The 13,687-nt window shown below is 37.2% G+C and overlaps 2 protein-coding genes across 3 annotated transcripts; both read right to left on the bottom strand.

Moving 5' to 3' along the window:
- Positions 1–7,686: 7,686 nt before the first annotated feature.
- On the bottom strand, positions 7,687–10,253 carry LOC113281332 (peptidyl-prolyl cis-trans isomerase FKBP19, chloroplastic-like). 2 transcript variants are annotated; one of them, XM_026530040.1, is made up of 10 exons: positions 10,018–10,251; positions 9,828–9,912; positions 9,598–9,726; positions 9,419–9,504; positions 9,281–9,331; positions 9,112–9,192; positions 8,944–8,988; positions 8,789–8,844; positions 8,334–8,409; positions 7,687–8,242 (listed from the first exon to the last, which is right to left on the bottom strand). In XM_026530040.1, the coding sequence occupies exons 1-10, from the start codon at positions 10,156–10,158 to the stop codon at positions 8,147–8,149; spliced, it is 846 nt and encodes a 281-aa protein (XP_026385825.1). In that variant the 5' UTR covers positions 10,159–10,251; the 3' UTR covers positions 7,687–8,146. The 2 variants fall into 2 exon arrangements, 1 of the variants encoding a protein (XP_026385825.1); XR_003326032.1 differs by having other exon boundaries at positions 8,169–8,242; positions 8,334–8,417; positions 10,018–10,253.
- Positions 10,254–10,651: 398 nt separating this feature from the next.
- On the bottom strand, positions 10,652–13,450 carry LOC113281331 (transaldolase-like). The gene is made up of 7 exons (XM_026530039.1): positions 13,178–13,450; positions 12,625–12,796; positions 12,475–12,524; positions 12,049–12,349; positions 11,483–11,671; positions 11,205–11,387; positions 10,652–11,092 (listed from the first exon to the last, which is right to left on the bottom strand). Exons 1-7 carry the CDS (start codon positions 13,354–13,356, stop codon positions 10,847–10,849), a joined length of 1,320 nt encoding a protein of 439 aa, XP_026385824.1. The 5' UTR covers positions 13,357–13,450; the 3' UTR covers positions 10,652–10,846.
- Positions 13,451–13,687: the final 237 nt, after the last annotated feature.

Consider the following 13,687-nt stretch of genomic DNA (forward strand, 5'->3'; position numbering starts at 1 on the left):
AAAGATAAACAATATAATGCTGAAAAGGAAAAACACAAGATGCCAGAAGTTTTGTTAACGAGGAAAACACAACTGCAGAAAAACCCCGGGACCGTGCCCAGATTTGAGCAGCAAAATGTATTAAGCCGCTACAGATACTAGCTTACTATCAGACTTCGGGTTGGAATGTAGTTGAGACCGAATTCACCCTCCAAGCGATTCATCTATAGTCGCGCTCCTTACATCTCTTGAACCTCGCAGGGCTCTACGCTATTGATTCCCTTAGCAGACGTCCTTTACAGCTTAAGAGTTTCTTCAGCCGAATTGAAGACTTTTGATACCGATCTTCCTATAACAGATAATGAAAAAGTGGGGGTACAACAACCACACCCTATATTTCGCTTAGCAATCTGTATGGACAAACTCCAACATACTTTCTAGAGAATCAACTAGACAGTCAGACTCAATCTAGATAAAAGTATATCAAAGAGTTTATATCTCAATCTCTCGATTTGATCTTTACTCAAGCAAACAGAAATCTGCGAGTCTTTATCAAAGAGAGATAACTTGGATGGTACCAAAGACCAATATCCAAGTGTCAATCAATTTAAATCAACAACCAAAAGGTCGGATATTCTAATTGATTGAACAACACACAACCTGTGATATTTCAATTATATAAACAAATATAATGCGGAATAGAAATAACACAGACACCAGAATTTTGTTAACGAGGAAACCGCAAATGCAGAAAAACCCCGGGACCTAGTCCAGATTGAACACACACTGTATTAAGCCGCTACAGAACTAGCCTACTCCAAATTAACTTCGGTATGGACTGTAGTTGAACCCAAATCCATCTCACACTGATCCAAGGTAGAATTATGCTCCTACGCCTCTGATCCCAGCAGGATGCTACGTACTTGATTCCCTTAGCTGATATCACCCACAACTAAGAGTTGCTACGACCCAAAGTCGAAGAATTTAATAAACAAATCTATATCACACAGAAAAGTCTACGGTAATAGACAAATCCGTCTCCCACGAATATACCTACGAGTTTTGTTCCGTTTTTTGATAAATCAAGGTGAACATGAACCAATCAATAAACCGGTCTTATATTCCTGAAGAACAACCTAGTATTATTGATCACCTCAAAATAATCTTAATCGACGCAGCGAAAAAGATATTGTGGAATCACAAACGATGAGACGAAGTGTTTGTGATTACTTTTCTATCTTGCCTATCGGAGATGTAAAATCTCGAGCCAATTATTACAATCGTACTTGTAACGATAGAAGATGCGAGATCAGATCACACAACTACAAGAAAAGTAGTATCGGTCTAGCTTCACAATCCCAATGAAGTCTTTAAGTCGTTAACCTGGTTTTAGAAGAAGAAACCAAAGGTTAAAGGAGAATTGAATCTAGATATGCAACTAGTATCACACGTAAGGTGTGGGGATTAGGTTTCCCAGTTGCTAGAGTTTTCCCTTATATAGTTTTCAAATCAGGGTTTGCAATCAATGTTAGCTTGGTAACAAAGCATTCAACATTCACCGTTAGATGAAAACCTGATTAGATTCAAGCTAATATTTCTCAACCGTTGGATCGAAAACTTAGCTTGTTACACAAAATGAAATGTCCAATTTTGGGTTTACGAACCGCTCCCAAACATTAACATTTGTTGGTTCAACAATAGTTAACCAAATGATTAGCCATATGATTACTTTCATATCAACCATATTCTTCTTCACCATAACTAGTTCAAATGACTCAACTGAACTAGTTAGAGAGTTGTTCAATTGCTTAGATCTTGTGTAACTACACAAGACACAATCGAAGCAAAAACGGTTTAATTCACTCGAATCGGTTCATGAACTTTATAGCCACGGTTTGCAAAAGCATTCCTTGGTTTAAATAAACATGAGTTCAAGAACAGCCAGTTTTAGATATAACCTTCTCAAGTTCGCGGACTGGGTTCGCGGACTTAATCTCATGGAAGGAGTTCACAAACTCTAGCAGAAATTCTCGGGTCGAGAACTTCCGCCAGTTCGTGGACTTGGCTCACGCCACTTCCATTTCTCTTGATCAACAAAGTTCACAAACTTTGGTTCAAGGAATAAGGACTTATACATATATGTGTTTCCACAAAAATGCTTATATCCTACCAATGATTATGTAATCTATACTCTCATTTCAATCATTGAAACATTCTCAGAGGACGGATATAGCCGTTATTCACAGACCATTTTTCGTCATAGCAATTTTCAAAGTGATTGAAACATAACATGACTTTCGTCACTAGGTAAAGATGAATTCGGCTAAAGCGAAAGCTTACCAACACATATTTCGAGAAATAGATAGGCGAGGTAAACTCGACTCGAAATAGCAAATGTGCATAATGAAAGTCTATATATCAAAACGACTTTTGTCTCAAGAGTAGGAGATAGAATACATAGACTTTTGAGTGACAGATAAGTTCAAGTCTCCACATACCTTTTAGTCGATGAAGATCCACCAGTTTCTTGAGTAGTCCTTCGTCTTGTATGATGATTGTCATGGAGTTCTTGAGCTCAACTACACTTTCTATCCTAGTCCAAGACCTTTAGCTATGTAGGCTAGAAATCAAGACTTATAGTTTTGATCACTAACATTGACAAACATGCTTGATATAGCAACGCATGCGAGTTTGACCGAGCAATGCTCTAACAGATAAGCCTATTTGATTTCCGTTTAGATCAAAGATCAAGGTGAGAAAATCTGTTTGCAATAGACAAAGCTAGCAAATCTCACAAGTCCTTAACTTACGACCCCCGAAGAGCAGCCTAGATTCTTAACCATATTTCAAGAACAATCTTCAAAAGACCAATTAAGATCAGTTTCGGATATCCATCTTGAGAAATCTCAAAGTCTGAGACGAAGAGAACTTTGTGATTTCTATCTATCTTGCCTGAAAGAGATTACGAAAACCTCGATAACATAAAAGCAAGATCAGGATACACGAACTATCAAGGTAAAGATAGTCAGACCTGGTTTCAAGAATACCGAAAGCGAAGTCTTTTAGTCGTAAACCTAATTATATTTCTCAGATGAAACCTAGGTCTATAGAGGGTGACTCTAGAATCAAATACGACACAAAGCGTCGGGGTTTGAATTTCCCAATTTAAAAAGCATCTCTATTTATAGTTTTCAAAGGACAGGGGTTGCTTACAATTCAATCTACTATAACTTTAGAATCAATCAAACACTTTTAGATCTTGGAAATACAATAAAAGAATATACACTATGGACCGGTTCTGGAACCGTGTATACTGATTGTTCACTTTGGAAAGTATTCCAAAGAACTAAAAGCAATTTAATGTTCATTTAAACACCTAAGAATTTAATCATGATGCACACACATAAGTGTTTGAGGGATCAATGAAGTCTTAGAAGTGTTTGAGAGAGTTCTAGCAATGGTAAACATATTTAAAAAAATAAGTCTTTGAGTATCTGCTAAAATCTACTGGGATAGTTGGTATAACGGTTCGTGAACCGTAAGGCTTGTTCACGAGTCAGGGTGCAACGGTTCGTGAACTGTATTCGCCAACCCTACAAGACTATCGAACTCAGTTGACTACGGTTCGTGAACCGGGTTCACCAACTGCTAGCCTAAAATACCAACTTCAAGAATTCAGTTCACGACAGTTCGTGAACCGGTTTCGTGAACTGTTCTTAATTGAACTCACGGTATGCGAACTGGTTCGTCAACCTTCCATGTATTTCTGAAACTCAGATATCTGTGGTTTGCGAACTGGTTCGCTAACCTACCCTGAGCAAAAATATCAGTACTTCTTAATTTCTCTCTTATGATGTTTGAAACATTCCCAAGTCATAAAATCATTTGCATGGGCGATTTTCAATTGATCCACAAAATAATTCTCAAACAATAAAATTGATTTGAAGTAATATTGTTAAGGACCGTTGAACATCTTTGCTAAAATGATATTTCGATATTTTTAACAAGTCAAGCTTGAATCAAAACTTCTCCTTTGTAAATCTACTAGAAGTCACACGACATCGTCTCAACAGATAAAATGGTAAGATAGTGCGTAAAATATAATGGTTAGGTCTTCACATACCTGATGCAAAAGTTCTCCAAATGTCTTCCTCGATCTTCAGTATTCAAGGGTGATGTCTGATACTCAACTACCAAATTTTAACCTAGTCCGAGACTTTACTTAGTAGACTAGAAATCAAGATATAGTTTTGATCCTCTAACATTGACAACAAGCTTGAGATAGCAAAACTTGTGGGTTCAACCGAGCATTGCTCTAACAATTTAAAAACCATATCCATTTATAAATAAATTACATTAATACCCTCACGCATATAATGTTTTTCTTTATTTCAAAATACAACAAATTTCTTTCTCTACCACTTTACCGCTGCCACCACCGCCACTATCACCACCACATATCCACCAACATTCAACTACCATTCCACCACCACCGCTCAATGACCACCACCTACCAACTTCAACCACCACTCCACCACCGCTGCCGCCAGTCCACAACTGTCGCTGCCACCAGTCCGTCAACGCCGCTGGTGGTGTCAACAGCTGAAGTTGACATCATAATCTGGTGTCAACAACCGAAGTTAATCCAAAAAAAAATCAGGAAATAAAAAATAAAACAAAATAATAATATGGTGTCAATAACTGAAATTGCGAAGTTTTCCTAAAAAAGATAAATAAGAAAATAAGAAGGAAAAAAACAATAAAGTGTCCACAACCGAAGTTGATCCCCAAAATTAAAAAATTGGAAAATGTTCAGATTATGTATGGTGTAACAACCAAATTTGATACCAAAATATAGTGTCAACAACCAAAGTTAACCCTAAAAATTGATGTACTAAAATTAGTGAAACTGAAAGGAATCGAACAAGCATCTTCTGACGTGGAGTCAGTTGTGTTACCATTGCACCACAGGATCAGTTGAAACTTTCAGTTCAGTTTAAAACATAATGATAGACTTATTTGTTCTTCAAATTACATAGATGTTGAATATCATCAATTGGTCCCCATTTTTTGTTCAGTCTGTAATGAATGACGAGTAACTAACTAACTAAAGTAGTTTGATTCATAAAGTGGACAAGAAATTATAGTAGTAAAAGTAAGCAACTATCTACAACAAAAGACGCCATAGCAGGAGAAGCCTGGTTACCTGAAAGTGTTTGGCTTCACAGAATAGATTGTGGACAATCTTTATGTGCTCTTATTTGGCTTGTCGGACATAAAGTGCTTCTTCTTGTGTCAAACTTGGATTGCACAACATGTGGGGGGGTTTTCTTTGTGAAAACAATAAAATACATATATGGATTTTTCCATACGAGTCTTGATACCAGAATTTGAATGAAATTCCTGGCCAAGTCATGGAAGGGTTTTGGACATACATAATCATGAATGATATTTCTGATTATGCTTCCGTAAGAATCTTTCTGATGAATGGTGCCATCAATATACTTGTTCGTTATGTGAAATAATAGTTAGTGAATATTATTATCATTGTCGATGGCTAGATTGGATTACTGACTCCACGGACGAATATGAAAACAACAAACAAACCTGATCTTATCTGACTCCTTAGTTAGATAAAAGAAAGATGCACCAAATTTTGGGGTTTGATATTTAATAGTGGGTAAAAGAAGAAACAAAACCCTATCAGATAATAACTTAATTACAGTCGAACCTCGTTAAATGAATGTTTTCGGGACAACGAAAAAACATTCGTTTAGCGGGGTTATATATTTATCGATAAATAAATAAAATATTCATTTATCGATAAAACGAATATTTATTCATTTAGACAATATTTTCTCAATTAAGAAGTTAAATTGTATAGGAGAAAATGTACAAATATACCAGAAAATGGTCAATTAGAAGAAGAAATCCAAAGATTAATTGGTGTCATTTCTAATTTACTTTATAGAAATGTGATCTTTTGAACTATCCTAACGAGAATGATGCAGTTATGGAGTCTCCAACAGACGAAGAAATTATTGAGTCAGTGATGAATAATGAGAATGATCCTGAACCAGATGATAGTAGCGTCGTACCAAATATGTCATATAAAGATGCTTTTAAAGCGATGGTCACTTTAAAAAATTACTTGCTACAACACGAGCAAAATATTCCAGAAATAGTCCAGGCATTGCATAAAATTAAGGATACGGTGCATTTTGGTTTGGGTGGAAGAAAAAGACAATCAACCATAAATGATGTTTTTGAGTTCACTCCTATATATATTTTTATGTAAAATTGTCTGATTATGTATTTTGGTTTATTTATATATATATATATTTATTTTATATATAATTATGTGATTATTCGTTTATATTTCTATAGGGCCTTTAAGAATCCAATTTTTTTTATCCATTAATGCATTAAGCGAGGTTATTCATTTATCACCTTGGCCCAAGTCAGGACCGGAGAAAATTATTCATTTGGCGAGGTTATTAATTTATCGAACATTCGTTTATCGAGGTTCAACTGTAGATAATAGCATCAATTTAGGTTTTTCAAGCTGTCCCGAGTTGAATCTTCAACATGAAATCACGAAATTCAAAACAAAAAAATCAAACTGATCTCTCAATCTGGTCTCGAAATTCAATCTCTAACATAAGAAGATGAAGAAAAATCATAACAAGCTGAAATCGGTTGAAAATCGAACACAAAAAATAAGCTGATAGTTTTCGCAGAGGTGGTGGTGCTGGTTGTGGTGGCGGCGATAGAGATGGTGGTGGTGATGGGAGCGATGGAGATGATGTAAATGGGTTCGATTGATTTTCTTCTGAGCGATGAAGAATTATTAGAGAAGTGGAAGTAAGAAGCATAAGAACCCGAGGTTAAAAGAAGAACGGTAAACATGAAAAAAGAAAAAACGTTAGTGGACCCAAATGGGCTTATAAATAGAAAAGGCTATATTTATCATATGATAAGGGTATTTGTGAAGTCCATCAAAATAAGGGATATTTATTCAACTCCCAGTTAAAATAATCAGTTTGTTATTATCTTTAGGGTTTTACTGATGATCGTATCATTCCTATAAATAAGAATCATAATATAAATGTAAAAGCATCTTAGATAGTTCGCGTAGGCCATTAGTACTGGATGAGTTGTTTGACCATACCGCCAACCGATTTAATGTCCACGTGTTAGATCCAAAAAGACTACACGTAAGAGAGCATGTTGAGATTAGTCCCACAGTGGATGAACAAGCTTCGGGCAACCCCAACCTTTCGAGACGATTTTCCAGGTTAGATATGCCATGGACTTCAATACATGGTTTAGGCAAAAAGTTTCTTCAAATCAAAAAATTTTTGATTGCGAATTCAGATACATGTTTTGGATGCCAAGGTCAGATACATGTTGTAATCTTTGTCTCAAACCTTGGCTTTCAAGGGAGTTTTAAGTGCATGGTGAAAAAGTTGTTTTTTGAAGCAGCATGGTGTTAAATGATATAACTACTCAATATTGCTTATTGTTCTCAAGAACAGAGTTTTCGGAGCTGGCCGGTATTAAGGATCAGAAAGAGTGATAGAGAGTGCCTGTTCTAACCTTGCAATGAAACATCCTCCCGTACTGCTCTGTAGATTTGTAACAATTTTTAGTGAAGTTAGTTATTAAGTTCCATCCAAAGCATGTAATCTTAATATGGCAAACAAGTAAAAGCATGAACATCCGTTACAATTTCACATAACAAAAAATTACACTCTGTTCTGAAACATGTTGCTTAAAGAGTTAAAGTTACACTCTTACTCATAAACAAAAAAATTCAAATGTTCATATCGTGTAAGCTTTAAGCATAAGACTATGTACTCCTCTTTTTCACATAAACAACGGTCCTCTAGTACATATTGGCATGATTACAATTTACAAACAGAAAGAACAATAAGAAAATGTTGCACCTTAGTCTCTAGCTAAAAAGAGCGAACACTCGGTATTCCTGCTGTAGCTTCGAGCATGTTTTATGTATTGTTCTTGTGCAAGCTAACAATGCCATTCACAACTTTGCATAGAGTGATATGCATTTTCTTCTAAGGGAATTAAAGATGATAAAAACCTCAACATAGAGAAGCAATCCAATAACACCACGTTCAAGCCGCATGAGATGGCAGATGGCTCCTCAGTTAGTTACAATTTTGAGGAGCTCGATGTCGAATAGCAAAGTCTTGTCTATCAGTCCTTGGTTCTTCAACACGAAATCCAAAGCTCTTTGACCCTGTCAAAAACGCAAATAGTCAAAATGGAAAACTGGGTAAACATACGAAGGAGGAGGATTGTAACGAAACCACGGATATGAAGTTCAGCACCGAAAATGTTGTTGGTTGTGGCCCCTTATTGTTGTAGTCATTATCTGGATATCCCAATTCTGGGGGAACTATGATCCTGCAACCCTGTCAGTTGAAGCATGAGATACATAATTCATACAAACAAACACTTCCACTATCATCAGTATCATAAATGTTGGGCAAGAAGACTACTCATCGGCACTCAAACAAAAGACTGATAATTGATCCAATCTATCTGAGAAAAATTCATAGCTTGAATAGCTACATCAGACTAAAAGATGAAAGACTGTGTAGTCAGAATTGCTAGACAAAGCTGGAAATCTGTCGTTCCATCCCGGTAGGGCGGTAGGGAGGTCCTACTAGATAACAGTGTAGACAAACATACCAAACGTTATCTCACACACAACCGTATTGCAGTTGTAGAATTTGGCCAATACTGAAAAAAGGGTTTACACTCAGTACGCAAGAAACATTACCTTCTAACGCCACCAGGAGCCATCCCTATAATAGCTTCCTCAAAAGCTGGTATAACCTGGATGCCCGAAAAGCAAGCAGTATCATCAAAAACTTACATGTCGTCAAGGCAATGATCTAAACAAGCATGTGTACCAACTATCTTGCAGTTACTCACCTGTTGGGATCCAACCTTAAACTTGAAAAACTCTTTTTCATCACCCTGCGAGTAAAACAAGTGGAAAGGGCAAACAGATCAACATGTTGATAGAATAGGGTGTAGATAACAAGTTATACAACAATCGAAAAGATAATTACACAAGCTTGTCCATAAAGCGTGTGATACCTCAAAGGAACCTCCTTTTGTTTTGTTTCGAGCTTCAAATATGCGGCCATAGTATCCTATGGTAAAACCATCCCAGTCGACCTTAAATGCACATTTAATTTCAACATTAGACAGTTTCTCCAGCTCAACAGAACCATCAATATGTTAAAAAGTGCTTCTGTTGCCTTACCACCACAGCGTCTCCCATCTTTGCAGTTGGGCCTTTACCCGGTCGTAAATCCTGCATCCCTCAAAATCTTGAATTAGCATCTACATACTTGAACAATGAAGTGGATCCATAAATGATAAACTACTTAACATAGATTACCTTGTACTGAAGACCTGATTCTGTTTCGACATAATCAGGATATTTCATTTTCGACTTCCCGTAATCCTTCCCTCGAAGTGCTGGCACTGTGGATTCAATAATTGCATTATGCTTATGAAAGCACACATGCTACATGAAAGTAAAAATAGTAAAACAGTTGCATTATTATACCAACTTACTGTCAGCAAATTCAGATGCCACAGCTACTCGACTCTCTTGATCGCGATACAACACTCCCAGCACAATCCCAGTGCTCGAGAACAATGCTTCCCTTCTCCCGACATTCCCTTCCCCGCTATTCAGAACATCTGGACCAATCCAACGAAAATTCCGTAAACTCAAAACATGATGCAATTGGAACACGCCGCACAAATGAGAAAAAAATTTGAAAGAAGATAGATAATTTCACCTTTCAACATAGAAACCACTGAATTGCAACATCTTTGTCCCTTTCTGACAAGAGATCGTTTCGATATGTTCCATTCAATTACTCTCTAAGGAAAGGTTTAGGCAATCAGGGAGGTAAAATCCGTCAAACCACTGAAAACATAAATTTACAAACCTTCATCTGAACCATAGGAAATCAATAAAAGACTAACCACTGAAGAAGAAGTAGAACCTTTGCCCAAGGAATGAGGAGATAACATTACTGTGGTTGACGTTGGATAAGCACTACTCCTGCTATTATTACTACAACTACTAGTAAAACATCCAGAGAGCGGCGACGACATAGACGCCATTAGGGGCAGCCTAATTCTTCTTCTTCTTAGAGAAGAGAAAGACAAGTTTCTAAACGAGAGGCAGTGGCTTTTTGCGGGAAGATAACAGCCAGAGATATCTACATGTACACTTATACCCTTGACTATCTTCTTATATCAAGATCCTTTTGCCTATATAAACTGAAGGTGTTTCTGTCTATTTGCTACTTTGAACACGTGGTAAAAGAGCACCTACTGATGAACTGAAGTAGTGAAGTGCGAGCTTTCTCCACCGAAGCTCCATACTTGGAGCTCTCTCCATAAGTGGTTATCCAGCTCCATCAATTCGAGCTCTCTCCATAAGTGGTTATCCAGCTCCATCAATTCTGCCGCTTTGAGCTCTCTCCAATTTTAATAAGCTCGAATGTTGAAGGCGTCTTTGTTAATGGTCATCCAGGTAGAATTCGGCTGTTAGTCAGTGGTCGGGCAACAGACAGATAAGTAATCAGAAAACCAATTATCTAACCGATGCTGCTGGACTGGAAACCTCATTTATATAATGTTCTCAGATTAAGGAGATAAAGGAAAACAGTGTTTATTTCATGAAGTAAAAGAAACCTAAATTCTGAAATAGAGAAGAAGAATTAAGCTCTCTCTCACACAACACACACAAATACATACTAATCCATTTATTACAAATTCTTTCTTAATCAACCTCCCTTATAGTGTATTACTTTTTCACCAAATTTAGGGAGCTGGCTTTGTCTTCAAGGGTGACCAAAAGACTGTCAAAACTCTTCTTGAAGGAGTCCACACCTTCAACTTCTAGTTGAGTTCCAACTTCATTCCAGTCAATTCCGATTTTCTCAAGTGCACTGTAGATACCTTCAGCTTCGGATAAGTTTGCGTCGATAGTTCTAGAAACAACTCCGTGATCGATGAATGCTTGGAGAGCTTGGTCTGGCATTGTTGACACCTACAGAGAGCACCAAACAGAAAAATATTGTCCGTTGTCAGTTCAATATACATAATAAAGTATTACCAATTAAAAAGATGCATATCTTGTCCTTAAAGGGAAAGGCGCTTACCGTGTCTGGTCCAATTAGAGGAGCAACATACAGGGTGTCTGAGTATGCAGGGTTCTTAACACTGGTTGAGGCCCACAACAACCTCTGCTTCTTTGCACCTTTCTTCACCAGAGCCTCCCATCTTGGACCGGAGAACTTCTTTTGGTAAAGCTTATATGCTAGTGCTGCTTGGGCAACTGCAGCCTATAACAATTCAAAGTACAAATAACTGTCATCTATATTCGGAGTATCAAACCATACTCAAACAAGTGGAAGGGTTAGAGAGTATATTGACTTACCTTTCCTCTAAGGTTAAGAGCTTCTGGGGTCCCGATCTTCTCAAGCATCTTGTCAACAAGGGTGTCCACACGACTGACAAAGAAAGATGCTACACTTGTAACCCTTGAGAGGTCACTCAACCCAGAAGCCTCAAGGCCGTCCAAGTAAGCATCAATGACTGCTTCGTACCGCGAAAGAGAGAAAATGAGCTACACATGATAAGAGACAAAAGACAAGAATAAGGATGAGTAGAGATCCACAACAAAAAAACAGATCCACGTACTGAAATATCTGAGAAGTGGGTTTTGTTCTTTGTAGTAATTTATAGCATACTATTACTGGGGTACCACCAAGAGGAAGCTATTCATGTAGGTGCAACATGTTCTTGCTTTGCATTTTCAGCATATGTGAAGTAGTGCAGTTAAGGTGAGCTGTGACAGTCTTTACGCAGGAATAATTAGAAGAATGGATCTGACACAGGCAAGCAATTGCTAGAACAACTTTATGGTATGACCTTAAAGTCCCGTGTCTAATTGAATTACTTGGAACCCAAATTATAGCTACTATTTGTGTATAAAGAACTTACAGTTACATTGACGCTTATGCCAAGTGAAATAACATCCTTGATAGAAGGAACGCACTCTGCAGTTGCAGGGATCTTTATGTAAGCATTTTTACGGTTAACCACTTTATGAAGCCACTTAGCAGCCTCTACTGTCCCTACTGTATCATCAGCAAGTTGTGGGGAAACTTCTACAGATACATATCCATCAGCTCCATCAGTTTCATCATAGATGGATTCAAAAAGTTTGCACGCATCTTGGATATCCTTAATCACGAGTTCCCAGTAAGCATCTTCAATATTCTTTCCTGCTAGAACAAGCTCCCTGCATAATTCAAAAGGATCAAAGTCTTAACACAAAAGCCATGCAGTTCTAATATGGCGAACTACCAGCGGCATAAATATGTAATGGAACTACTTGGTCAATCATACAAGGAACCATTTAGTTACCTGAACTGATCATTGTACGCGCTTGATGTCGATATTGCTTTCTGGAATATCTGCATTTATTAACCAAACAACCAGGCAACTGAGATCCTGTTCAACCACTTCCTAGTACAGATAAAAATTGGTCAACTAAACGAAAGAACTTTAAATTACCGCGGGGTTACTGGTGACACCTCTAACTCCACTTGAGATCAATGGTAACAAATCTGTAACGGGTCGGCAAAGATTATCATACCAAGGACTTTGTCCTTGTTTGTCATAGAGATCATGAAGGACTGTTTTCTTTGCATGTGTCCCATTTCCATCACCTTTAGAACATCTAACACTGCAACACATAGAAACGGATCGGCGCAATTAGAACTAATTACCAACTCTAAACACCCAATCTATCAATACTAATTAAAAAAACAAATACAAATCCTCCCAAAATGTAATCAAAGATCAAACCCTTATGATCCTTTAATGGGTTTGGGTTATGTACTTATATGCCTTTACCTAAGTTACATGAAATAACTTGAAAAATACTAACAGAATCAAAATTTCCTCTACTGAATAAAATCAAGATACAAAATTTAGTGAATCAAACTAGAATACGGGCGCAATCAAAAATTTAAAAATGAATATAAACCAAAAGAAAAAGGCCAAAAACATTAAAAAAAAATGATATTTTGATGATCAGATCACAATCAAATGAATAGACACTTACTTTAATGAACTAGTCTCTGTGTTTCTGCGAAGTGATAACTTAGAATTAGAGAAGCCTTTGTTAATAGAAGATCTGTTGTAGAAACTTATTGAAACTTTTGGTTGAGATGAAAGAAGTCTAGACGATGATGATGAAGAAGTAGCAAAGTTAGGAGTTGAGAGCTTAGAAATGGAAGCCATGGATACAGACAAAGAGAGAGAATGATTTTAGGGTTTACAAGTTTTGACTCCCGTGGGATATATATGGAGGTAGGTGAGTTTGGTGAGGCTGCTGCTGCTGACTGCTGGAGGAGACGACGAGGCAACAAAAATAAGGGTGGCGGTGATATATCCGAGAAACAACGGACCCGATCCATGTATTTCGCGATCCATATTCGAAATACGATAAAATGTACACAGTATTACAACCATGGATTGGTATTACAGGTTTTTTTCTTTTTCCGGTAGAGAACTTAATTATCATTAACAAAAGAGTCTGACATAACGGATATATTGTCCGAATTGGTTATTA

The sequence above is a fragment of the Papaver somniferum genome, chromosome 5 (genome assembly GCF_003573695.1).
Source record: "Papaver somniferum cultivar HN1 chromosome 5, ASM357369v1, whole genome shotgun sequence".
Taxonomy (NCBI): domain Eukaryota; kingdom Viridiplantae; phylum Streptophyta; class Magnoliopsida; order Ranunculales; family Papaveraceae; genus Papaver; species Papaver somniferum.